Raw genomic sequence first — 26396 nt, forward strand, 5'->3', positions numbered from 1 at the left:
GGAGTATTAGATACGGTTGCCAGAGGAGAGCCTGAAGGGAGACTAGATAAGACCCATGTCAGCATGGGTGAAGTAGTATTTTTTGAAATTATAGATCCCGAAGTAGCACAAGGATTTGATGGGAGTGTGGTCACAGGAGTCACAGATATGTTAGTCTTACCAAATGTCTGCTTAATGTCAACCAAAGTGGTAGGAATAGTTCTTGAAGATATTGATAATGAAGGGCTCTCAGACATCCCCAAGGTAGGAAGAATTCCTGATGTAGAAATTGATGATATTGCCATAACATTTCCAGATACAAGACCAGTCTTAGAGGCCGTGAATGTTGATAAAGACCCAGGAACAAGGTATGGAGTCTCTGTTTCCATCTTCTTGGGTGTAGGCACATGAGTAGTGGTAAAAATTGGAAACTGAGAATCTTTAACTATGGGTATGTTCCAGGAAGTCATAAGCAGAGGCTGGGTGTTACTAGATGTGATTCTTGTTCCCAGAACTGGAAATTCAACCATGTGGGATGTAGGAGGAAGATAAGTCTTTGGAGTAGAGAATTCAGCTTTAGTACTATGAGGTGAAAAAAGAAATGTTTTAAAAGAGAGCAGAGTTGCACTGGATGGAGTCCATGGATGGTATGAAACAGGGGTATTTACAGATGTGGCACCTTTTGTTAGTTCAGTGCTTGAAGTATTTTCAGACAAGGAAGTCATTTTTTTTGTTTTTGAAGAAAAGAAAGTGGTGGCTTTTATACTTTGTGTGGGTCTAGGAGTGCTCTTAAAGCTAGTCAAATATTGGGAAACCTGAATATTCAAGGGAGTAGGGAGACTATCTGAAGGAATAGATGAAATCACACTTTTAGGAGCAGCAGTTCTAGAATAAGTATTTGTGAAAATTGTTACTCTACCACTGCTTACAGTAGATAGGGAGGTGTTAGTAATTCCAGTTAATATGCCCAGAGTTGTAGCCTTGTCTCCTTGGAATGACTGTGGGGATGTTGATAAAAATGGTGAAAATGTTGTCTTTGGAATGGAAGACATAGCTTCAGTGTTCTCAGAACTGAGTAGAAAGGAGTCAGTGGTGTCTACAAATGGAGTCACCACCCCAGCCATAATAGTGGTTGGAATGGTTTTCAAGGAGGGATAAGTTGTCTCTGTTGGAGAGGAAAAGGATGTAGGTGTGATCTGGGAGGACATCTCTGTCATTTCTGAAGTAGTAAAAGCAGAAGAAACCATTGTGCTTTTTGAAGTAGAACCAGCATATGTCACAGGTGTGACATCCAATGTAGATGTTTGTATGGTTATAGTAGTCCTAGGGGTAATTGAAGACGATAAAGTAGAGAATGATCCAACTGTTGTGGAATTGTCAGGAGAAACAGTTGGAGGTGAAAAAGCAGAGTCATGAACTGACATTGAGGACATCTCAGACCCACGTCCAGAAGTAGCTATAGAGTGTCTTTTCAAACAATCTGCATGTGTTATTTTAGAATATTTGGTCATTAGTATTGTAGGAGCGTCAGAAACTCTTTTGGAGGTGAAGGCAGTAACTGGCAGTGAAGACATCTGGTAGAGAGGAATGGGCGTTGCCATAGATGTTTTCCCAAGAAGTGCGGTAGTTACACTTGGAGCAGAAAGGGCTGTAGTGACCCTGTCAGTAGAAATAATTGTAAAATTGGCACTAGACAGTCCAGTTATGGAAAAAGACAGGGACTCTGGGGAGGTCTGTGTGCTTTCAGAAATGGGAGAGGCAACTGATGTCACCTCAGGTTGAGTCCGGGGTGAAAGCAAGTGTGAAAGAGTTGTGTTGATGTTTATAGGATTTGATATTCTGGTTGTCCTGGAAGATATGGCATCTACAAATGAAGTGTTCTGGTGGTATGAGAAAGGTTGAGTCACAGAGGTGGTTCTTACTGTCATTTTCTCAGTCCTGCAAGTATATATTGAGAGGGCACTTATGCTTTCTTTGTCAGGAGACAAAAACGTGGTAATTGTCAGAGCTTTTGAAGGGAAAGCTGTTTTCCCAAGACTGGTAGACATTTCTGAAATGTGAACATCGGTGTTACTTGAGATCCAGGTGGTAGGTACAGTCTGTGTATGCCCAGATGTGGGAGATGAAGCTGAAATTCCATCAGGGGGAGTTACAAATGGAATCTCTGAAGGTGAATGTGTTTGATGACTGGACATTTTTGTGGTCTCAGCAAATCCTGTATCTGTCATTCCCAAGGATGAAGAATTCTGAGACTCTGAAATAAAAGGATTATTTGATGGGGATATCTCTGTCACCTCCATAGTTCCAAGGGTTTTTCCTAGGGAGGTGATAATCTGCTCTTTGTCAGAAGTTAAGGTAGAAATATGAGTCACTGATAGAGTGGGGACCAGTATGTTTGCCAGACGTGTGGAAAATTGAGAAATCTGACCATCTGAGGTAGTAAGCTTGTTGGCAGAGGGCCTTGTCTCATCAATAGCATAATTTTCTGTGGTGGCAGTAATCAAGCTAACAACATCTCCACTGCCATTGAAAGTATTCGGGAAGCTGAGAGCATGGGTGGAAGCATCCTCTACTCGAGATGTGGACCGGGTTGCTACTGGTATAGACATTGTTGAGATCATATGAGCGGAGGTCACAACAGAAATATTGTCAGGGAGATATTTAGAGCAGGCAAGAGTGGGTGTGGATGAAGTTACTCTGTCAGCTGAAGTGGACAGAAAAGTGGTCTCAGCCTTAGTTGCCAAAGGACTGGTAGGTCTCAATGAGGAGACTGTAGTTTCTGTCAGAAAGGAAATTACTATAGGTGTCACATTATCGCTGGTTGTGGAAGCAGTCTGATCCATTGGTGGCACTGATGCTGTAGTCAGTATAGCTGATGGCAGAGGTGAGACATCTGAGAATGCAGATGTGGAGGAAGCCCTGGCCAGTGCAGAAGACTCAGACATGGTAACCTTAGTCTCTTCAGACATCACCATAGAGGTGACAGCAGAGGCATTAACTGGCAGTGAGTACATATGGATAATAGGCACAGGGGTTGCTAAGGAATGGGTAGTTGTAGGTTGTGGAGGCAACATACCAGTAGACAAGGACATAGCTGTCCTCTCTGTAGGAATAGTGGCAAAACTGGTTTCCAATATTCTTATGGTAGAAGCAACCAGGGGTTTAGGGAATGTCTTTGTGCTCCCAGAAGTGGGATATGGAGTTGGATTACCTTCAGGTGGTGTCTCTGAAGTCCACTCTGCTGTGTATGTGTGGGTGGAATTAAAGATTTCTGTAGATCCATTGTAGGAAGTCTCAGATGTGGTTTTAACTGATTTTGGAGAAAGCCATCTTCCTCTCACCTCAGTAGTTGCAGTTTTATTATCCAATGGGGAAGTTGACTTTTCTAAATCAGGAAAAGGGGAAACAATGACAGAAGCTGTCACCATTTGTATAGACTTATCTGTTGCTTCCTGCATTGTTGCAAATGGAGAAACCTCTGTTTTTTCTGCTATAGTTGATCTTCCTTTAAGATAATGGGAAGTTGTTTCTTTCCTTGTCACAGAAGCATTGAATCTTTGTGTTGTTGCAGACTCCGGTACAGGGATTGTTGTCTCTCCAAATGCAATTGTATTTTTTACCTCTGTTTGTGTAGTCTCAGAAGCACTCTCAGTAGAAAAATCTAGTTCAGTGTCAGCAAGGGTAGATTTTATATCTACTGGTGGAAAAACTGTTTCCTTTGATGTTGAAATAAGCTCATTTCCAGCTACTGTGGACCTAGGGGTGGTTCTTAGTAATAAGGTGGTAAGTTTAAACTCAGGCAGTTTGTTTACAGATGTGGTTCTAGAAACTATGGAGAAATTAGCCAAACACGGAGATGTCAAGTTGGATAGAGCTGTTGTATATCTGTCTATTATGGTATCAGTATTAATAATAGCATCAGTGGTAGTGGTAGCCTCACTTTCTATGGATGCTTCTGGAGGTATATTAACATCAGCAGTTGTGGATGAATGTTCTGTATTAGAAGTATTCCCATGGAATATTGACATCAACAGAGTTTGGTCTGGTCTGGAAGTCCAATTGATCTCACTGGTAAATAGATGGGCACCTTCATCACTTATTGTTGTGGGACCAGACTCAGATGCCCTGGATGTGAAAGCTGATCTGGTGGAGATAAAAGGAAACATATTTTCACCATCTGTGGATGTATTCTTGGTATATTCTGACCCAGTGACTGTGGGGGAAAGCATACTTTCAACAGCTTCAGGTGCAAGTGTGATTCCAGGAATTAAGGATGTATGTGTGGTCTCAGTATCAATATTTGTCTGTACGCTCTGAACTCTGGTTAATGAAGAGGATGTCCTGAAAGAAAGGGCCATAGAAGAGGCCTCTTTTGGCATGGAGATAGATATTGTATCCTCCATTCGGGGTGAAGAGACATCCTGGAAATTTGTAGATGTCAATTCTGTTTCAACTGTTCTTAGCTCAGAAGTCGTCTCAATAGGCTTAGATGGAAGTGTCATTGAATGAACTGTAAATGATATTTTTTTATCAGTCATTGCCAATGTAGATGCTTTCTGATTTCTAGGAAATACAGTATCTACTGGAGCAGCTTTGGAGATGAGCACAGACGTAGGTGGGAATGCTGATGCAGTCCCAATGTGAGTAGAAGTCTGTTTCACGGTGGACCAAGGTACAGTTCCAGCAACTGTAGATGCAAGAAACTCCTGGCTAGCTGTGGAGATAGGGAGTGCTCCAATACCTGTGGATATGTGTTTATGCCATGATGGTGTAGATTTGGATGTTGGCTCAATAGATGAGCATAAAGATGCTGTCTTCATATTGGCCAGTGGAGATCCAATCGCTGAAGTTTTGGGTACAATTGAATTCTTGGTAAATCCAGATGTGTATAAGAAATTAGTAGCTGTAGTTGGATAAAAGGTCTCAAAAATGGCTCCAGCCCTTTTTGTTGTCACTGTGTTCTCTGAAGATGGGGATTTAGTTATTTTCATGGAATTGGTAGTAGTGCCTGTGGAAGTATTCTTGGTGGGTAGAGCAACAGCTGCTGAAGTAGACAAAATGTCTGCTATGAAGGTAGCTGTCTCAGAAATGGATGTCTTTAAAAATTTTGGTACAGTCATTGTTTCCAGAGGTGGAGATGTTGTATTGGAATATGATATGGTTTTATAATCAGTTTTAAATACAGGTATGCCTTTAGACATAATTGTAGAAGTATATACAGTATTTTGAGGTTTTAGTCCAGTAATTTGGGGTGGGGTTGTTAAGTCTATTTGCTGTGAAAGAATTGTACTTGTTTCTTGAATTGTCATATTTTCAGAAACAACTGAAAAAGATAGAAAGCATGTGTTAATTTGGGTTCAGCTTTCAAATTAAGAGACCATTCTTTAAGAAAGAGCTCTATATTTTTCTCATATTTTAAAAAGGAGTTAAGTATCAAATATAATAAAATCAATTACTTGGTTTTTCTTATGATGACTTTCTACTTTCTAAAATCTCTATATGGTTCTCATAATGCCCTGGTTAAGTAAGAAGTCTATTCCATAGTGTCTCCATAAAAAAACATAGGCACTTCTGAAAGAGGTGTACGTGCTATAGTAGTGTACTAATTGAGAGGATTAGCTTTGGAAAATGGACCATTTTTTCAAAGACACAAGTTATCAAAACTTACTTAAGAAGAAATAAATAATTTGAATAGTCTTGTATCTATTAAAGAAATTAAATTGTGTAGTTAAAAATCTTCAAAAAATAGGACCAGCTTTGGATTAAAATAGATGTAGTTTTAAATCCTGGCTCATCACTTTCTCATTATATAGCCTTGGACTAGTTACTTAACCCCTCTATGCTTCAATTTCCTCCTATATAATGTGAGATAATAATATCTACCTTATGAAATTGTTTTGAGATATTAATGCATGTAAGACATTTAACATAGCACCTGACAAAGAGTAAGTGACCAAAATATAATTAACTGTGGTAAATAAAGGTTTTCTATTTTATTTTTCTCTCTATTTATTTTTATTAAATTTATTAGGGTGACATGGGTTAATAAAATTATATAGGTTTCAAGTGTAGATTTCTGTAATACATGATCTGTATATTATATCATGTGCCCACCACAGGCTTGCTATTTTGGACTGGATCAAATTTCTATTATTAATTTAAATACTAGAAAAAAAATGTTTTGATCTGAACCCCAATATTAAAATTTCTTGAATATGCACCACTTATGTTTTTCAATCCTCTACATATGTATATATAATAAATTGTATAATATACATTATAAACATACACAAAAACAGAACTGTTAAAGAATATAAGTATAGGCAACATCCCTTCGCCACATCCTGTGAAGCCGTGGGGCAGGCGCTTCGGAACCCGGCCCCTAGCCCCCTTCGCTTTGCTCTGGAAGATTCCGACAGGGAACAGTTGGAAATAAGATAAACTGAAGAGAGAACTAAGATGGCGGCATAGGTAAACACCGGGAAATTATCGCCTCACACAACAATTGAAAATTACCGCAAAGGACTGAGCAAACATCATCCAGAACAACAGGAAGGCTGGCTGAGTGTAAATTCCACAACTAGAAGGAAAGAAAAGCACGCTGAGAGCCAGAGGCGCTGCGGAGGTGAAGTGCAGAGGTACGGCGGCGCGCGCGCGCGCGAGGAAAGGGGGTAGCACCTGAGGACGCGGCTGACTTTTTGAGTCACAAGCTCCTGACTGCTCTGAACTCCGGTTCCGGGAAGTCTCTGGGGACCCAGGACTCATACGGGGAGAGGCTGGTCTGTCCAGCAGCGAGCGAACTTGAGGGCGGCTTTCCCTCAGAGGTGCTTGCAGCCGTTACCGGAACACTGAGACGCGCGACTCCGGGCGGAGAATCGGCCATGGCTGCTTTCTCCGCCCTCTGACTCCCTGAGACCCCGCCCCACCCAGGCTGCCGCAGAGGCTTTTGCATGTGAATGTACCTAACTGCAGCCGAACCAGGCAGACCTGGAACTTCCAAGAGAAGGCCCAAGGCCCCGCAGCGGCTTGCATTGCTTCACAGCTGAGCCTCTTCGTGGCTCCTGCTGTGTGGCCTCAGGCAGAGGCTGAATTAGCACCTCCTTAGATCCAGGAGCCACTGTACCCAGTGGTCAGAGGGGGTCCATCCAGACTGCAACTCCTCAGATCCATAAGGGACGCACTCAGGGAGCAGACTCAGTGAGCACCAAAGCCCCACTGAAGCAAGTCTTGCCCCAGAAGGGTGTCTTCAGCACAGAAGTTCTCCCACTTTAGACACAGCTGATTCTCACAGCCAATTGGCCTGGAGGTCAATTCCTCCCAGTGATTCTACAACAACCAAGGCACCAAGAGTGCACCAAGAGTGTCCACCCCAGGTAACTGGGGAGGCTGAGCTACTGGGCCCTACAGGACACCTGGCGCACAGGGCCACTCTATCAACACAGGGAAGCTGCCAAAATGCGGAGACAAAGAAACAGGTCACAAATGGCAGAAATGGAGGAAAGCAAACGATTGGATATAGAGTTTAAGGCCACGGTTATAAGGTTTTTCAAGAATTTTATGGAAACCGCCGATAAATTTAATGAATCCCTCAATAAGTATAGGGAGACCATGGAGGACATGAAAAAGGACCAACTAGAAATTAAGCATACACTGACTGAAATAAAGAATAATTTACAGAGATCCAGCAGCAGAAAAGAGGATCCCAAGAATCAAGTCAAAGATTTGAAATACAAAGAAACAAAAAATACCCAACCGAAAAAGAAAAAAGAAAAGAGATTCCAAAAATATGAAGATAGTGTAAGGAACCTCTGGGACAACTTCAAGCGTACCAACATCAGAATTATAGGGGTACCAGAAGGAGAGAGAGGGCAAGATATTGAAAACCTTCTTGAAGAAATAATGACAGAAAACTTCCCCTACCTGGTGAAAGAAATGGACTTACAAGTCCAGGAAGCTCAGAGAACCCCAAACAAAAGGAATCCAAGGAGGACCACACCAAGACACATCATAATTAAAATGCCAAGAGCAAAAGATAAAGAGACAATCTTAAAAGCAGCAAGAGAAAGACAGTCAGTTACCTACAAGGACGTACCCATACGACTGTCAGCTGATTTCTCAACAGAAACCATGCAGGCCAGAAGAGACTGGCAAGAAATATTCAAAGTGATGAATAGCAAGAACCTGCAACCAAGATTACTTTATCCAGCAAAGCTATCATTCAGAATAGAAGGTCAGATAAAGAGCTTCACAGATAAGAAAAAGCTAAAGGAGTTCATCACCACCAAACCAGCATTATATGAAATGCTGAAAGGTATTCTTTAAGAAGAGGAAGAAGAAAAAGGAACTCTTACCATTTGCCACAGCATGGATGGAACTTGAGAGCGGATAAATACCACAGGATCTCACTCATTTGTGGAATATAATGAACAACATAAGCTGATGAACAAGGACTGATCCAGAGACGGAGAGGCATTGATTGGACAGTCGGGACTTGGAGGGAAGGTAGGGGAGGGTGGGGGTAAGGGGGAAAGATCAACCAAAGGACTTATATGCAAGCATATAGGCCTAATCAATGGACATGGACAACGGGGGGGTGAGGGCATGAGCGGGGGTGGGGGGGTGGGGGGTAGAGGGTAACGTGGGGACAAGGACACATATGTAATATCTTAATCAATAAAAAAATATATTAAAAAAAAGAATATAAGTATAAATAGATGTTTTAAAATATTTTCTTCCTGTACTCTAATGTATTGTCTGTGTACTCTACTTTAGAGGTCACTGGGACCTGGCTTATGTCTCAATTCAAGTAAATTAAATTTAACAAGTACTGTGAATACTATTCTAGGTCCTGTAAGAAATGCATAGAGTTTATGGCATGATTCTTTGGCTCAAAGAGTTCACACTCTTATTGGAAAAGTCTTATATTACTAAAATATTTTAGACAATATTTTAGTAATATAAGGTGGGCAAAAGTAGATTTACAGTTATGAGTACACAAAACACTTTATTCTTGTATTATTTGTTTATTAATTATTGTTTATAACTGTAAATATACTTTTGCTCACCCTGGTATAATAATATTTTTCAACAAAACAATAAAAATATAATAAAGTAATAATATAATAAGCTTTTCACACTGTCCAGCCATCCTACTACTTTTCTCTGGTCAATTTATGCTCCCACTATCTACACTAGCTGTTTGTGACCTTCCCCATTCTCAAATTCTACACCATATATTTATCAAATAATCATGCCTCTTACTTCATAGGAAAAAATAAAGTCAACAGATAAAAATTTAGCTGCCCTAATGTCTCAGTAACCTTACACCAGCAGTAAATACAATAACTGCTTATAATAAAGTGAACAGTGGAATTTAATCAGGTTCCAAAAGTGCAATGGGAGATCAGTGCAGTGAGAGAGCAACACTGTTTTCAAGCTAATGAGGAAGCTTTCATTTAGAAGATGCAGGCCTTTGAGAAGTTATGAGGTTTGGGTAGAGCAGGCAAGGCACATGACAATGAATATGGAGGCAGTGAAAAGATCAGTCTAACTGGGAGAAAGTATGTTGGATAGGGGTGAGAGAGAATTTCAGACTAGGCTGAAACCTGAAGGGGAAGGTGGGTAAACAGATAAGAGAATATAATATAGCAACTTTCATGCACTTATTACTGGCCAAGCACTGTGCTACGTGCTATCTAGTCTAATGCTCCTAATAACCTTAAAAGGTAGATATTACAATTAACCCCATTTTGAATTGAAGAAAAGGAGTGTCAGAAGTTTACATGAATTGCTGGAGTTCACAAGGAGTTCAAACCAAAGTCTATCAGCTGTGCTCTTACTCTCTACACCGTTTGGAAGGGTGCAGGTTCTTGAGCAAGGCAAAGGAGTTGATAAAAAGTAGTCTTTAAGGAAAATAATTCTTGTGGCAGTATACAGGATAGGTAGGAATGTGAAAACACTGAAGGCAAAGAGACCCTTCAGGAGCCTGGCTGGTAGTGTTCTCTTCCTCACTTCACTTCCACCAAATCTGGGACAGCCTAATTATCTATTGCCTTAATATCTGCACTTGAGCAATCAAGCACTGCTGACACAGACACATAAAAGGATGAATAGTATTTCTATAAATTCATGGCCATCTCAAACTCAAATAAGGTTTTCACATTGCCCAGCCATCCTACTACTTTTCTCTGGTCAATTTATGCTTCCACTATCTATACTAGCTGTTTATGACCTTCCCCATTCTCAAATTCTACACCATATATTTATCAAATAATCATGCCTCTTACTTCATAGGAAAAAATAAAGTCAACAGATAAAAATTTAGCTGCACTAATGTCTCAGTAACCTTACACCAGCAGTTATCCCTCCTTCCCTTAAGGAGCCTTCCCCTCCTCATGTGAAACATATTGTAGTCTCCTAAAATAAAATATAAAAATCCCACATTCTTCTGCAGGTAGTGCCCTATCTCTGTCTTCCCCATCACATTCAAATTCCTTTTTATTTTATTTTATTTTTATTTATTTTTTTATTGCTTAAAGTATTACAAAGGGTATTACATATGTGTCCTTTTTCCCCCCAGCCCTTGACAGTCCCCTAGCCTCCCCTATCCCCCAGTGTCTTATGTCCATTGGTTATGCTTATATGCATGCATACAATTTCTTTAAAGAAAATTTATCTATACTGTCTGACTCCAAGTTCTCCTGCCCTGTTCTTTTGTTTTAAATTGAATTTATTGTAGTTACATGGTCAATAAAGTTATATAAGTTTCAAGTGTAGAAGTCTACAATACATCATCTGCACTTTGCTTTGTGAGCTCACTACCCAAAGTCTAGTCTTCTTCCATCACCACTTATCCCCCATTTACCCTCTTCCATCTGTTCCTACCCACCTTCCCTCTGGCAATCACTATACCATTGTCTATGTCAGTGATGGCGAACCTTTTGGGCTTGGCGTGTCAGCATTTTGAAAAACCCTAACTTAACTCTGGTGCTGTGTCACATATAGAAATTTTTTGATATTTGCAACTATAGCAAAACAAAGACTTAAGTTTTTGATATTTATTTTATATATTTAAATGCCATTTAACAAAGAAAAACCAACCAAAAACATGAGTTCGCGTGTCACCTCTGACACGCGTGCCATAGGTTCACCATCACTGGTCTATGTCCATGAGGGGTTTTTTGTTTGTTTGTTTTTCTTAATCTCTTTACCTATTTCACCCAGTCCCCCAGCCCTCCTCCCCTCTGACAGCTGTCAGTCTGTCCTCTGTATCTAGGAGTCTGTTTTTCTTGCTCCATTCTTTAGCCCACTAACCTGGCTTCAGTCATCATCATTCAACTGAACAGCATTCACTAAGGCCACCAATTGACTCCAAGTAAATATATAAATATTTTTTCAGTCCTCATCTTACTTGACCTCTCAACAACTTTTACTAATGTTGGCCACTCCATCCTTCTTTAAATACTTTTTTTTACTTCCATGACATAACATGCTGTTGGATTTTCTCCTACTTATCTGGCTATTCCTCTATCTCCTTTGCAGACTCATCTTATTTTACCTGGTTATTAATTATTAGAGTCCCTCAAGGCTTGGTCCCAGTACCTCTTCCCTTTTCCCTCTATAATTTCTCCACACACAGTATTCCAATTGACACCTATACACATATGAATCTCAAAATTCAATCTTTAGACCAGATCTCTATTCTGAGCTCCACAGTTATATAACCAATTGCTTACTTGGCATCATCTCTTGGATATATCATTAACATCTCAAACTCAATATGCCCCAACTAAACTCTATCTTCTCTCCAAACTGGATTATCTTTCAGCACTCCTTCAGTGAATGGCACCATCAAACTTCAGTTATGCAATCCAAAACCCTCTCCCTCTGTCTCCTTCATTTTCTCTTTCACCTGCCACAGCCAACCCATAATCTTGTCCTGTGGATCTTACCTCCTAAATATCTCTTGACTCCACCTGTTTCTCTCCATCTCTATCACTTACGGCCCTTAAGAAGAAACCATCAATCACTCACCTGCACTACTACAGTAGCCTCCCAATAGGACTTTGCCTCTCTTCTTGGGCCTCCTCCAATCTATTCCATAATACAATCAGAATGATTTTTGTAATGCAAATTACACACACACACACACACACACACACACACACACACACACACAGTGCTCCCTTTAGTGGCCGTCCATTATTCACAAAATTAAAAAAAAATTTCTTAATAGAGTCTATAGAGCTATGCACAGTTTGGTCCCTAACTATCCCTCCAGGCTCAATTTGTGTGAAGTTTCTCCCATGTTTTCTGGTCTCCAGCCCATCATCCTGGTTTCAGTTCTCCAACACTTGATATTCTCTTTCCCATCATAAGGCCACTCACTGCATATACTGTTAGCTATAGTTAGAATGTTCTTCCCAACTTTCTTCATCTCATTAACTTCAATTCATCTTTAAGATCTCAACTCATACATCACTTCTTCAAGGAAGCCTCCATAATTAAGTCAAACCAATCTATTCTAGGCTCTTATGACACCTTATACCTTTTATCCCCATAATACTTGTCACAGCTGCAGTTTTACATTTGTGTGTGCTCATTAATGTCTTCCTTCTACACTACAATGTATGGGCAGAGATCTCACCTCTCTTTGCTCACCATTGTATTTCCAATACCTAACTAACACAGTGCCTGGTACATGATAGATGCCTAATAAAAAAACTGTAGGTTAACATAATAAGTGGAAATAATGAGGGATTAGAATGATATGAGTGGAATCTCATAACTATTGGAGAGGAAGAATTGACAGATTATAGTAACAAGAAGTTTAAGAGATGAAGAAGACAGAGAAGTCCAAAAAGTTGCTTATTTTGAAAAGTCAAATTGGAAGATAGTGGTAATATTCATAGGCATAGTAAAATTAAGAAGACAGACTCACTAAGAAGAACACCCAGTTCAGACTTGGATAAGTGGAATATGGGGTGATGGTGGGACATCCAAGTGAAAATTGTACATTGTAAAATTCAAGATTGAGTCATAACTTTTCTCAATTTTCAATCACCTAAAATGAAATCATGCATATTTACCATTGGGAAATTAGCACTTTAAATTTATCTACCTGGGATGTATATAATCTATGATGTAGGGATAATTATGGTGGTAGACAATCTATTGAGTTGTTTCATTGTCTTGAGCATTAAAATTACTTTTAATGTTCATATATAGAAATACTAAAATATCTGTAGGATGTTCATTAGGATTCTGCAGTCAGTAGCAAATAGAATGAGTGATAATTGGAAGCGTGCAATTGACTGTATATATGAGTTGACAAAAGTACACACATTTATAAGGAGAAAAGTCAAAGTTGTATAGAAGTACTTTTTGGCATCAACAAAATGAAGAGAGATCCCACTGTTTGGGAGAAAATATTTGCCAATGATACATCTGATAAGGGGTTAATTTCCAAAATATATAAAGTACTCATAGAGTTTAACAAACGGAAGATAAACAATCTAATTAAAAAATGGGCAAAGGCGGTGAGGTCTGGATGGCCTGATGAGGTTGAAACGGCCCCAGTGAGGTCGAGACAGCCCCGGTGAGGTTGAAACAGCCCCGGTGAGGTCGAGACGGTCCCAGTAAAGTTGAAACGGCCCCAGTCAGGTCGGGAAGGCCCCGGTGAGGTTGAAACAGCCCTGGTGAGGCCGAGACGGCCCCAGTGAGGTTGGGACGGCTCCAGTGAGGTTGGGACAGATAATGGGGACCAGTATAGACTTATGAACAGGGGTAGATGCAGAGGCAGAGCAGCATTGAACAGACTGTCAAACTACAGTGGGAAGCCTGGGGAGGGTTTGGGGGGGGGGGGTTAAGAGATCAACCAAAGGACTTATATGCATGCATATAAGATTAACCAATGGACACAAGACACTAGGGGGTAGGGGCTGGGGAAATTTCAAGGGGGGGGGGGAAGGAGACATATGTAATATTCTTTGTAATACTTCAAGAAATAAAAATTATTTTAAAAAATGGGCAAAGGACCTAAATAGACATTTCTCCAAAGAGGACATACAGATGGCGAAGAGACACATGAAAAAATGCTCAAAGTCTCTAATCATCAGAGAGTTGCAAATTAAAATGACAATGAGGTATCACCTCACACTGTCACAATGGCTTTCATCAACAAATCAACAAATGACAAGTGTTGAGGAAGATGTGGAGAAAAGAGAACCTAGTACATTGCTGGTAGAATGCAGACTGGTGCAGCCATTATGAAAAACAGTATGGAGTCTCCTCAAAAAATTAAAAATGGAACTGCCTTTTGACCCAGCAATCCCACTTCTGGGAATATGTCCCAAGAAATCAGAAACACCAATCAGAAAGAATATATGCACACCTATGTTCATAGCAGCACTATTTACAATAGCTAATATTTGGAAACAGCCCAAGTGTCCTTCAGTAGATGAGAGGATAAAACAGCTGTGATACATTTATACAATGGAATACTATACAGCTGTAAAAAATGTCCTCTTAATCTTTGGGACAGCATGGTGGGACCTGGAGAGTATTATGCTAAGTGAAATAAGCTAGTCAGAGAAAGACAAGTATTACATGATCTCACTTATATGTAGAACTTAATGAACAAAATAAACTGATGAACAAAATAGATCCAGAGACGTGGAAGCATGAACAGACTGATGAATCTCAGAGGGAAGGAGGGAGGGAAGAGATTAACCAAATAATTTATATGCATATATGTATAACCCATGGACACAGACAACAGTGCAGTAGGCCTGGGTGGGCAGGGGTGGGGTGGTGGAGGTCAATTGGTGGGAAAAGGGGGACATCTGCAATACTTTCAACAATAAAGATAAATTTTACAAAAGAAGTACTTTTTTACTTAATATTACAACACTGTTTAAATTATCAGTGATTCACATTCTGTTAAGTCTTATTAAGAAATGTATATTTCAGCAACACACTATATATCTCAAGCTTTTTGCCCTCAGATTTTTCCATGGCTACAAGTAAAGGAATTGTCAGGATCTTGGTTTCCATCTGGCTTTACCACAGCCAATTGGTTTAGCAAACCTGTGGAAATATCACTTATATGACATTTGAGGAGTGTGTCATCCCAGAGTCTGAAAGTCTATGAATGCACTAATTCATGACAGAAGAGTTCACAATTTTCACTTCTTTATAAATGATTAATGGAGCTGCATTCGCTTTTTAGAAAAACAATAAAACTAAATACCAGAAATATCTAAGTTATCTTCTTTGATGCAGTTTTCAAGAAACACTATTAGAGGAATCCCACCTTGCAATTGGAAACTCTTTGAGAACACAAAGAATGGGAGTTAGGCATGATATTTTTATCTAGAGAGGTCTGAGCTATAGATGTTAATTGTTATTAACACTTTCAGTAAGCATCTCAAATGGAAGCATAACATTTTTAGAAGCAAATTAATTGAACAAAATTGCAAGCAGGTGGGCATTAGGAAATAATGCAGCTTACAGTGCTTCATTTTAACCTGAAGCCTGGATTTACATATTTCAGCAAATCTCCAATTGAATCTTTCAGAGGAAAGACTTTTTCCCCCCAGAGGGATTATTTGTACCAAGTTTTTCTTCTAAAGTCTTTATTAATAAGAAGTCTTCCTTAATTAAATTCATAGAATTTTACAACTAAGTCTTGGAGATTGTATTCAATCCTTTCATTTAGAGATGAGGCCCAGAGAGGCACAGTATTGAGAAGATGAGATTTCTGCAGGTGAAATATGTAGAGAAGAAATATGACAATATGTGTCAGTGCTTCAATTATCTAGTACCCATACATTCATGCACTCAATTTACACAAAGCATCTGAAACCCAGGAGAATGAAGAGATTAACTAAAAGAACCATGGAGAGAGAAACTTAGATAATAAAAGCCCACGTTCTGCAAGAAAAAGCAGTAACCCAAAAACAGTAAGACATAAACCTTAGAGGGCAGCTCTAAACCAAAACATGAAGGTGCCCTTTCCAGCCTAGGGATGGAAACCCAATGGGAACCCCAAATTATGACTATGCCCTGAAACATTATTTGCCTTGAAGAGTCCTTCATATCCCAAATAAAGGCAATCCAATTAAATGTCAGTACCTTTTTAAGCAGGATCCATAGGAATTAATGATTCTTTCAAATTCTAAGCCTAGCAATTAATTAGAATGATTTGGCAAACAAGTTCATCTGATATAGAAGAGGCATCTAACAATGTCTCAGATTCATTCATGATAAAATATCTTGGCAAGTTAGGAATAGATGATATTTATATCAATTTGAGAAAGAACACCAGCAAAAAACATACAGTTACTATCAACCATAATGGTGAGAGACTGTCTTCCCACTAAGTTGGGAACTAAGCAAGGATGTTTACTTTCACCACTCTTACTCAACATAATACTGGAAATTAGAGGCACTCCTGTGAGGAAAGAAAAATAAAAGGCATTGTAAATGATACAGCTGCTCAGTAGAAAATCCCAAGGAATCTAAAAACACACACCAAAAAAAAACAAACAAACAACAACAACAACAAAACTCCTGGAACTTAAAAGTAAGTTAAAGTTGGAGGATACAAAATTAACACTAAGCAAAGAGTTCTTACCTTGACACTAAAAAACATGCTACACAAAAAGAAAAACTGGTAAGTTAGACTTCATCAAAACTAAAAGATTTTGCTCCACAAAAGTACAAATGAAAGGGATAAAAAAATAAGCAACTTACAGACTAGGAGGAAATATTTGCAAAATACATATCCAACAAAGGACTAGAATATATAAAGAACTACGAAGACGCAACAGTAAAAACACCCCCAAGTTAAAAAAAAAATGGGCAAATGACATGAATAGACAGTTCACTGAAGAGGCTATACAGATGGGGCAAATAATCACAGCAAAGATGTTCAACACCATTAGGCATCAGGGAAATGCAGATTAAGCCCACAATGAAACATTACTATACATTCCCAGAATGTCTAAAATAAAAACTAATGACAACACAACATGCTGGCACGGATGAAGAGAAACTGGATCACTCATGCATTGCTGGTAGGAATATAAAATCGTACAGCCACTTTGGAAAACAGTCTGAAAATTTTATGTAAAATTAAATGTGTAACTACCACACGGCCTAGCAATCATTCTCCTGTTCATTTACCCCAGAGAAATAAAAACTCATGTCCACATAAAAGCCTGTACACAAATAATTGTAATTGTTTATTTTTAATAGAAAAAATTGGAATCAGTCTATATGTCTTTTAATAGGTGAATGGCTAAGCAAACTCTAGTATATCTATTCCATGGAATACTACTTAGCAGTAGAAAGGAATGAACTATTGATACAAGCAACAACTTGGATGGATCTCCAGAGAATTATTCTGAGTAATGGGGGGGGGAGGAATCCAATCCAAAAAGGTTATATACTGTATGATTCATTTTTGAAATGACAAAACTTTTGAAAGAAGGGCATATTAGTGGTTCTCAAGAGTTAGGGAGGCATGCCCTGACCGGTTTGGCTCAGTGGATAGAGCGTCGGCCTGCGGACTCAAGGGTCCCAGCTTCAATTCCGGTCAAGGGCATGTACCTCGGTTGCGGGCACATTCCCAGTCGGGGGTGTGCAGGAGGCAGCTGATCGATGTTTCTCTCTCATCGGTGTTTCTAACTCTCTATCCCTCTCCCTTCCTCTCTGTAAAAAATCAATAAAATATATTTTTTTAAAAAAAGAGTTAGGGAGGCAGAGAGCAGAGTGGAGTAGCAGGAAAGGGTAGAAGGGAGATGGGAGTGTTTATAAAGGGGTAACATTAGGAGTCTGTGTGGAATTGAAACTGTTTAGTATCTTGACTGTGGTGGTAGAGAGAAACTGTTACAGATGAAAAAAAACCACTGTATAGAACTTGATACACACAAATAAGTATAAGTAAACGAATAAAATCTGAGTAAGATTAGTGAATGTTATCAATGCCAATATTCTAGTTGATATACTATAGCTTTACAAAATAGTATTACTGGGGAAAATGGGGCAAAGTGTACAAGGGATTTCCAGCTCAAGAAAAATTCAGTTTAAAAAAAGCAAATTCAAAGGTCACACTGTGCAGGTAGTTGAGCAACAACTGAATGTCCATTTGGACTGGAGGAATCACAGAAGCCATGGAATCTGGCCTCCATTTTTAAAGGGCTCAAAAACATGTCGTGCGTAAGAGATCAACCAAAGGACTTGTATGCATGCATATAAGCATAACCAATGGACACAAGACACTGGGGGGTAGGGGAGGCCAGGAGACGGTCAAGGAGAGAAAAAAAAAGGGGGACATATGTAATACTCTTTGTAATACTTTAAGCAATAAAAAAATAAAAATAAAAAAATAAAATGAATATCATTAAGTGCAAAAAAAAACAAAACATTCATTCTGTTCCCATTTGTGAATAAGTGATCATTTGCACAAATGATTTGCATGAGCTGGCTCCATATTTTAAAGTGGGGATAATCCATGCTAATTCACAGGAGCCTGTGGGCTTAATTGCCATTTGCTCCTTCACTCTAGACACAATTGTATCATTGCAATCATTGGGAGCTGGAGAACAGAGGTATAGAGTAGCTGAATATTTATGAATCATTTTTTTGCAGATGTACCTACCAACAGAATATTAAGTAGAACATTTGCTAAGGTACCAAATTCTCTTTGTGATTTGAGTATATCACCTCATATTAAGTCTTTGTGTTTTTCTAGCTTGCATATTGCACCTGGTTTTTCTTTCAATCAACTCTGTAAATATAATTCAGAGTGTGTTTATTAGATTTGTGATAGCTAGTGGTAACCAGAAACTGCCACAGACAGATCTGCCTGTGGGGTAAACAAACAAACAAACAAAAAAAGCAAAATGAACATCTTTAAAATGATGAGAAAACAATTCTCAAAGTGATGTCTGTATTCAATTTCCAGGCAAGGGAATGAAAAATGAATTCTGTGATAGAGAGAGGGGATGGCTAGAGCTTCCATCTCTGAATCTATAGGATAATGTCACCCTGTGCAAGTGAATACAAATAAGGAGGTTTAAACAAACTACAAACAGATCCTGCTTATCTTTGTGATGAAAAATAGGATAGCACAGAGAATTGATATACAAGAACAAAACAAAATTGCCTTTTAGCTAGAGGAGCCCATCAGCATGGAATCTTTCCTATCAGAGCTGATAAATGGATAGAAGGCTTAATAGTAGGCCAAAGGCCTTAGAAAGTACATAAACTATGTAATAAATCTCTGCACATTTTTAAGAATGGCGAGTTCATAAAATAATTCAAAGCATCTGGATCATTAGATCAATCAATAAATCTTAGCAAATTGATAGCTCCATACATACAGGGACCCTACGTTTTGACACAGTGTAGATTTCTCAGGATGGACTCAATTCATGTTATTTCATTCTTTTCAAAGAGTGGACTTCTCAAACGGATAACTAAGAGTAATTTAATCTGCATATCTTTAGGAAAACGCTTCATCTTCATACATTCACAAGTCAGAACAAATCCTTTGTTGGTTCATGTATCTGAGTGAGATTCAGAAATTATGTTCAACATACCTAGAGAGGTATTTTAGTTTATGATCAGTCCCTAATGGTCACTTCAAGAAATTCCTGTCACTATCCATTCCTTTTAATAATATTGTAGACTACTGTCACAGCTAAAAACTGGAAGCAATTTAAAAGTTCTTCAAAGGGAGTTTGTTGGATAGATTATAGCATGTCCTTATTTTATCTTGCTAATCAGCATCACCCCCCAATAACCAGATAGCTCTATATTTTAATATGAAATATAACCAACATGTATTAAATGTAAAACCAAGATACAGAAGACTATGCATTATAATGATAATCTAACTTTGAAAAAGAAAAACAAAGAACATTTACATGTAAACCCAAGTTTTAAATTGTTTCTACAAGGATACATAATAAATTGTTAACAATTATTAATTTTAGGGAGAGGCACTTGGGGTAAATGTACTGATGTGTCCATGATAATATAGTTAAAATAAATCAAATTGTAGAAAAATATGTATTTATGAATATATTATTTTTAAATTATATACATCTACACACACCCATACATAATACACACACACTTACTTAATCCATAGGGGTAAAACTAAATAAAATAGACACCTATGTAGGGAGGATTCTCAGTAGGTTTTATTTTCTACTTCATGTACTTTTATATGGTTTGAGTTTATTTTATTCAAAATCATAATGTATAACATGTGAAATTTTTAAAAATAAAGAAAAGATGCTTAAAAACTACTCCAAAACTAATTTACTAATGAGTAGTAACTTTTCTGTTATTATTATTTATCACTGTGCTGTTTAAATATTCCTGAGACACCTCTAACTATAGTGAATACTTTTTTTATTAAATCCAGGTAGGGTTCACAGCTTTTAGCAAATGTTCCCAAAAGCCTTGTTCTCATGAATATATAAATACACACATATATAATTTATGTGTAAGTAGATTTATTGAGATTTGTAACCTAGCAATGTGTTCATAAAAATTTATTTTTTAAAGGTCATAATCTTTCTATGGACCATAAATAACAATTTATTAGGCAAAAACTGAAGCTAGACATGTAATCACTCCTATTGATTCATATAATTGCCCCATTTTCTCAGATGTCATATGACCAAGATGGAGGTAGAAGAAATTCTATGGTGTTACAGTTTCCTTAGTGATGAGCAGGCAGTGATTGTGGCTGGCAGTCTAATTTCCCCAGGTGGGTTATCAGTACCAGCAATTCCTTTCAAAGTAAGCTTTTAAGACAGTGGTTAATAACCTTTTTTTAGGGGGGGGGGGGCACAGATTCCTTTTAGTTAGTACTAATGGTGAGTGGGTGAAAAGAACATGGGCTTTGCCACCTGACAAAACCCTGTTTAAATCCCAGCTACACTGCTTATTTGATGAGTGACCTTAAGCAATTTATTTAACTTCTCTGAGCCTCTTCTCATCTATAAAATGTCTGGCACATGGTAAGAACTTAGTAAAAGTCATAAATTATCTTAATATTTTAGAATATGATAAAAACTATAGACTTTGTCCTCAGAGGAAAAATCCATCCTGCATATTTAGGATGTTGTATACCATTTCAAGGGCTTTGTCCACCTATCAAGGCCATTTTGGACCTCAGGTGAGGAATCCCTGATCTAAGGTTTGGAAAGAACATTTGAAGAAACCTGAATAGTAAAAGCAACATTTTCTACTCCTTTTGCTTATTGCCATTTTAGGCTGTATTTTCTTTTGCCTATTTGTTGTGTTAGATTATTTGTGTATTTGCCTATTTGTTGTGTTAGATTATTTGTGTATTATGGCCACCAAGACTTAATCAGACCAAGAGAACAGATTTTACATTAAGTGTACAAATGAGCAAAATAAATAAGGGCTGTCTAGTACTTTAACACATCAGTTAGATTTAGCAATTTACCAGCAAAGTGGTAGGAAAGGTCATAGCAATTCACTGGCCAGAATAGGTTTTCAAAGATTGCTGCTAACCATATGGATTTAATGGAGCCGTGCTTCTAGTTTCTTAGGTCAAAGATAAAGTCACTTTAAACTGATTTGGGTGAGCTGTTCAGGCTTAAGTTTACTAGTCCCCAGCTCAGTTTTATAATCACAGCCAGCTAGGACTATTCTTTTTTATTTTCAAGGCTTCAGAGAAGAAAAAAACACACAAATGTGTTTAGGTGGTAGCGCAAAAGAACACAGAAACTGTTCCTTTGCATTAGTCTGATCTCAAAGAAACACAGAAACCTCCTGGAATATGCCTCTGCCATTAATTCAAACAGCATGCAGGTGGTTGGTAAAAACATATTTCCATAGTCTGTGAGAGCTCTATTAGACAGGGATCTAGCCCCCCAGTCCCTCACTGACCCCCTACCCAAAATCCATAAGAGCAGTAAATATTGCTTCTCTAAGACTAAGTGAATATTTGAAAAAAATGAGATAAAATCCAATCTTGATGTTATTATCACTGACTTTACCCACACTTCAGGACTGCTGTGCTGATGGTGGAGAAGATTGGACTTAAGGGGACAGTGGAGTTGCACAGAGAAAAACAATCTTTTATTTCCTCATCAAAACTGGAAAGAAGGGGGAAATAGGTGTGTAATTCTAAAAAGCCAGTTTTCTTACAAGAACTCCATTCTAAGATCATCATTGCTCCCCCCCCCCAAAAAATAAATTGGTTTATAAATACCATTGCCCATTAAAAGGAACCAGGGCTCTTTGGTAAAATGACTGATTCTTGGATTGAAAAGAGAAAGTGCAAGGTGAGCCTGTAATATCTTGTTGTGCCAAAAGTAAGGAAGTGCTCAAAAATGATGAAAACATGTCAAAAGGACACAAGAGCCAGATTGAAGGATTCCCACTGGCCAAATCTGGGCCAATTTGAACATCAAAATAAATGATAGCAACAGATTGCAACCCAAAGTAAGAATCTATGAGTTTCTGCTGATATAAACACATAAACAATTGGAATAAATAAGTAAATGTGAAGAAGAGAACACTCTTCCTTACAATAGAAGACTAATAAATGTAGAAAAATGAAGTTTTAAAAATCATCAATTTGCAAACTTTATAATAAGTGATTGGGGCAAGAATCATCAATAGATGTAAAACTACTGGGTGAAAGTTTGATAAGAACAAGATATCTACATACCTTCCAAATGTCTCCCCAGAAATTACTTATTAATTGCAACCGGAAAAGTAGTAACTACAATGGAGAAATCTAGCAATCACCATCAGAATCAAATGATCAAAGTTACCAATACCAGTAATGGGACAAATTAGCATCATGAAAGACAAGGAAAGAATGTTTTGTTCCAGATTAGAATCTAAGGAGACATGATAACTAAATTTAATGTGTGATCCTGAACTGAATCTTGGATCAGGCAAAAACAGCTATAGAGGAAATTATTAGGATGATTGGCTAAATTTGAATATGAACTATGAGTTAGTTATTAGTATTATATCAATGTTAAATTTCCTGATGTTGATCATTGTATCATGGTTATGTAAGAGAATGTCCTCATTCTTAGGAAATACACACTGAGATACTTAGGGGTATTATTTAGGGATAATGAGGCATTATGTCTGCAACTTTTAAATCATTAAGAAACAAATAAATTGTGTGTGTGTGTGTGTGTGTGTGTGTGTGTGTGTAGGGAGGAGGAAAGAGAAAGAGAGAGGGAGAATAATAAAACATGAGGAAAATTTAACAAATGGTGAATCTGGGTAAGGAATATGCAGAAGTTCTTTGTCCTATTGCAATATTTCTATAAGTTTGAAATTATATCAAAATAAAAGACAAAGAAAAGTAGATGACAAAACTGGAGTACCCCCTGAGGAAGACAGAGCTGTGACCTAGGAGTGAGTCATTTGGAGTAGCAAGCAGAAGAGTACTGCATCACTGCTACCCTTACTAAGGAGGACAATTCATAAGTTGCTCACAGCAGTGCAGTCTTGTGTCAACAGTTGGATGATCTTGTTGACGAGCCAAACATCTTCCCAACTAACTATGTTTCCACTCAAGCACTTCATAAACTCCTCATTTTCCAGGATGTAGTCCCAGAGTTGTAAGTAGTACAAGCTGCCAGTGAAGCAAGGCACCATACTTTTAACCTGTTTCTGTTCTTAAGAAAATGTCCTAGAAACAGAGTCTCATTAGGTGTGGTTTTGTGGTTGACCCATCATTACCAGTATTCTTTCTTTATTCAGGAAGAGCTCTAATTTGCTTTTCATGCCATCCCATATCAAGTATACTGTATGCCATTGAAATGGAATCAAGTGGTAATGGATATAAAAGGTTTTGCACAAGTTGTATAGTGTTAACTGCTGGTGATCTCCTGCAAGCCCAAGGTCTATGTCTTCTCCTATATTCCTGATAATAATATATTGCTAATAATATAGAAGATGGCCAAACAATCACTTGATTTGTCATCCACAAATACCAGGTCAATGCATTCTGTGAATCAAATGAGTTCAGGAATGGTGTTGGTCAGGCTTACATATGTGTGAGCTCTTCCATAAAAATCGAGCCTTTTTCCTTTTAGTGAAAGTGCATCTGTCCAAATTTTGGGAAGGTGAAGGGAAAACAATTGAAATTTCAGTAACAAGAAATTGTATTTTGTCATCCTTTTTAGCTATATAGTCAAATCTATATTATGCAATAGTGCTATTGTAAATCAATACTGGTACAAATAAGCCAAATAGTAGATATAAAAAAAAATCATATCTATTTGACATCAGCATGTGACTTTTTTGGCAGAAGAGTTTCTTCCTAATTATATTTTGCCTGGGCTAATGTGAACAGTTAGATTAGTGTTCCCAGAGCACACATAAGCTGGATAATTTAGGGAGGCAGTTAGAAGTGTATGGCTAGTGGACTGGGGGGAGGCCAAGGAAAAGGCAGTTTGGACTTAAAATTTGCTGCATATAATTCCACTTACATAATCAAAAGGTAACTATTTCTATCTACCTAACTGCCTTATTATATTCATGGTGCAGCAGCAATTTATTTATCCAATGCCTTTTCCTAAACCAAATTATCTGATTATTCTGCCTCTGAAGACTGCTTCTCACTGAAGGCACTGACAGGGGCCTGACGGATGGGCCAGCTGGACAATACTGAAGTGCCAGGGCTTCTGTTTGCACCCGGGAATGGTAGAAATGACACAACCCTGAGTGTACCTTGATTCCCTCCTTCCATCTCCTCAAAGGAGGCTGCAGAAGCTTTAAGAGGCTCTAGATATCCATGAAGTCAGTTTTCACTGGCGCTGGAGTCACACAGCCTGGGATGGAATCCCAACTCTGACATTCATCAGCTGTGTAACTTTGAACAAGTAACAACATTTCTATGCCTTAATGTTTACTTCAGTAAAATGGGAATTCAGAGCCACAGTGTTGTATTTATGCACAATTCTAGGGGCCACCATTCACATTATAGTCTATGCCAGTTAATACCTCTAACCCACTGGCCTTACTAGATTGTTTGAAGGTTAAGTGAAATGATGATGTATGCAAAGTCCTCTCAAACATTGCTGAAGAGCATGTACATTGGTACAGTATTTTGATGGGCAATTTGGCAATATGTATGAAAATTTAAATTGAGTATGCCTTTTATTTCATGGAAAGCTATTGATGAGTCATTATACTATTACCGTTATAAACTTTACACCCCAGGCCACTAAGCAAATATATGATTGCTGAGCATCAACCTAATTCCAGTTCCAGCACAGCCTAAGACAAATCAAAAAAAGCTTTATGGTAGGACAGAATTCCAACTTGTCTCTGAATTAGGGGTGTAACGTTGAGACCACCAATCTAAAACTGGTAGCCATAACAGCGCACTAAAGAAACTGGCAGGAAGTGACCACTTCTGTGCTTCTGGGAGATGTCCCCAAATGAAAGCTTCTAGACATTCTGTAGCCTTATGGTATTTTCTCCCGCCATTCCTCCACTGAACATCATCCAAAAGCAAACAAGTACATGCTGGCCCCACACATTCACACACATGCACATATATCACACACCCATGTGCCAGAACTTAAACCATTCACCTGCTAGGGAGCTATTTCTGGACTGTCCATGGCAGATGAGCAAATGCTTATTTCTGTATCTGGCTTATGCGATTATATTATCATCTTTCATGTGGCTAATAAATCAAGAGGTAATCCCCACAAAGTGATAATCATGAAACCCAAGGCTTGATTATGGTTTGTTAACATTGCTTTTCTGTTCAGCTCTCCAAAATGACATCATGTACAACATTTAAGAACGAGTTTTATGGTGAAAATAAATTTCCAGGGCTTATTTGTCCCTTAAAAGAGAATGTATCATAATCTTTTTTTAAATAAATCTTTATTGTTCAGATTATTACAGTTGTTCCACTCCCCCCCCCCATAGCTTCCCTCCACCCAGTTCCCACCCCACCCTCTGCCCTTACCCCCCCCACTGTCCTCATCCATAGGTGTACGATTTTTGTCCAGTCTCTTCCCACACCCCCCACACCCCTTCCCCCCGCCCTGAGAATTGTCATTCCACTCCCTTTCTATGCCCCTGATTCTATTATATTCACCAGTTTACTCTGTTCATCAGATTTTTTATTCACTTGATTTTTAGATTCACTTGTTGATAGATATGTAATTGTTTTCATAATTTTTATCTTTACTTTTTTCTTCTTCCTATTCTTAAAGAATACCTTTCAGCATTTCATACAATACTGGTTTGGTGGAGGTGAACTCCTTTAGCTTTTTCTTATCTGTGAAGCTCTTTATCTGACCTTCAATTCTGAACGATAGCTTCGCTGGATAAAGTAATCTTGGTTATAGGTTCTTGGCATTCATCACTTT

The 26396-nt window shown here is 38.3% G+C and overlaps 1 protein-coding gene across 1 annotated transcript in view; it reads right to left on the reverse strand.

Moving 5' to 3' along the window:
- ADGRG4 (adhesion G protein-coupled receptor G4) overlaps positions 1-26396 on the reverse strand; it is a 114030-nt gene that overhangs the window by 81906 nt on the left and 5728 nt on the right. Inside the window, 6 exon segments of the mRNA XM_036305723.1 lie at positions 2-5302; positions 23497-23526; positions 23529-23675; positions 23678-23718; positions 23720-23919; positions 23922-24109. Of these exon segments, the coding sequence (XP_036161616.1) occupies positions 2-5302; positions 23497-23526; positions 23529-23675; positions 23678-23718; positions 23720-23919; positions 23922-24109 (5907 nt within the window).

Source organism: Myotis myotis, unplaced genomic scaffold, assembly GCF_014108235.1.
Source record: "Myotis myotis isolate mMyoMyo1 unplaced genomic scaffold, mMyoMyo1.p scaffold_m19_p_4, whole genome shotgun sequence".
Taxonomy (NCBI): domain Eukaryota; kingdom Metazoa; phylum Chordata; class Mammalia; order Chiroptera; family Vespertilionidae; genus Myotis; species Myotis myotis.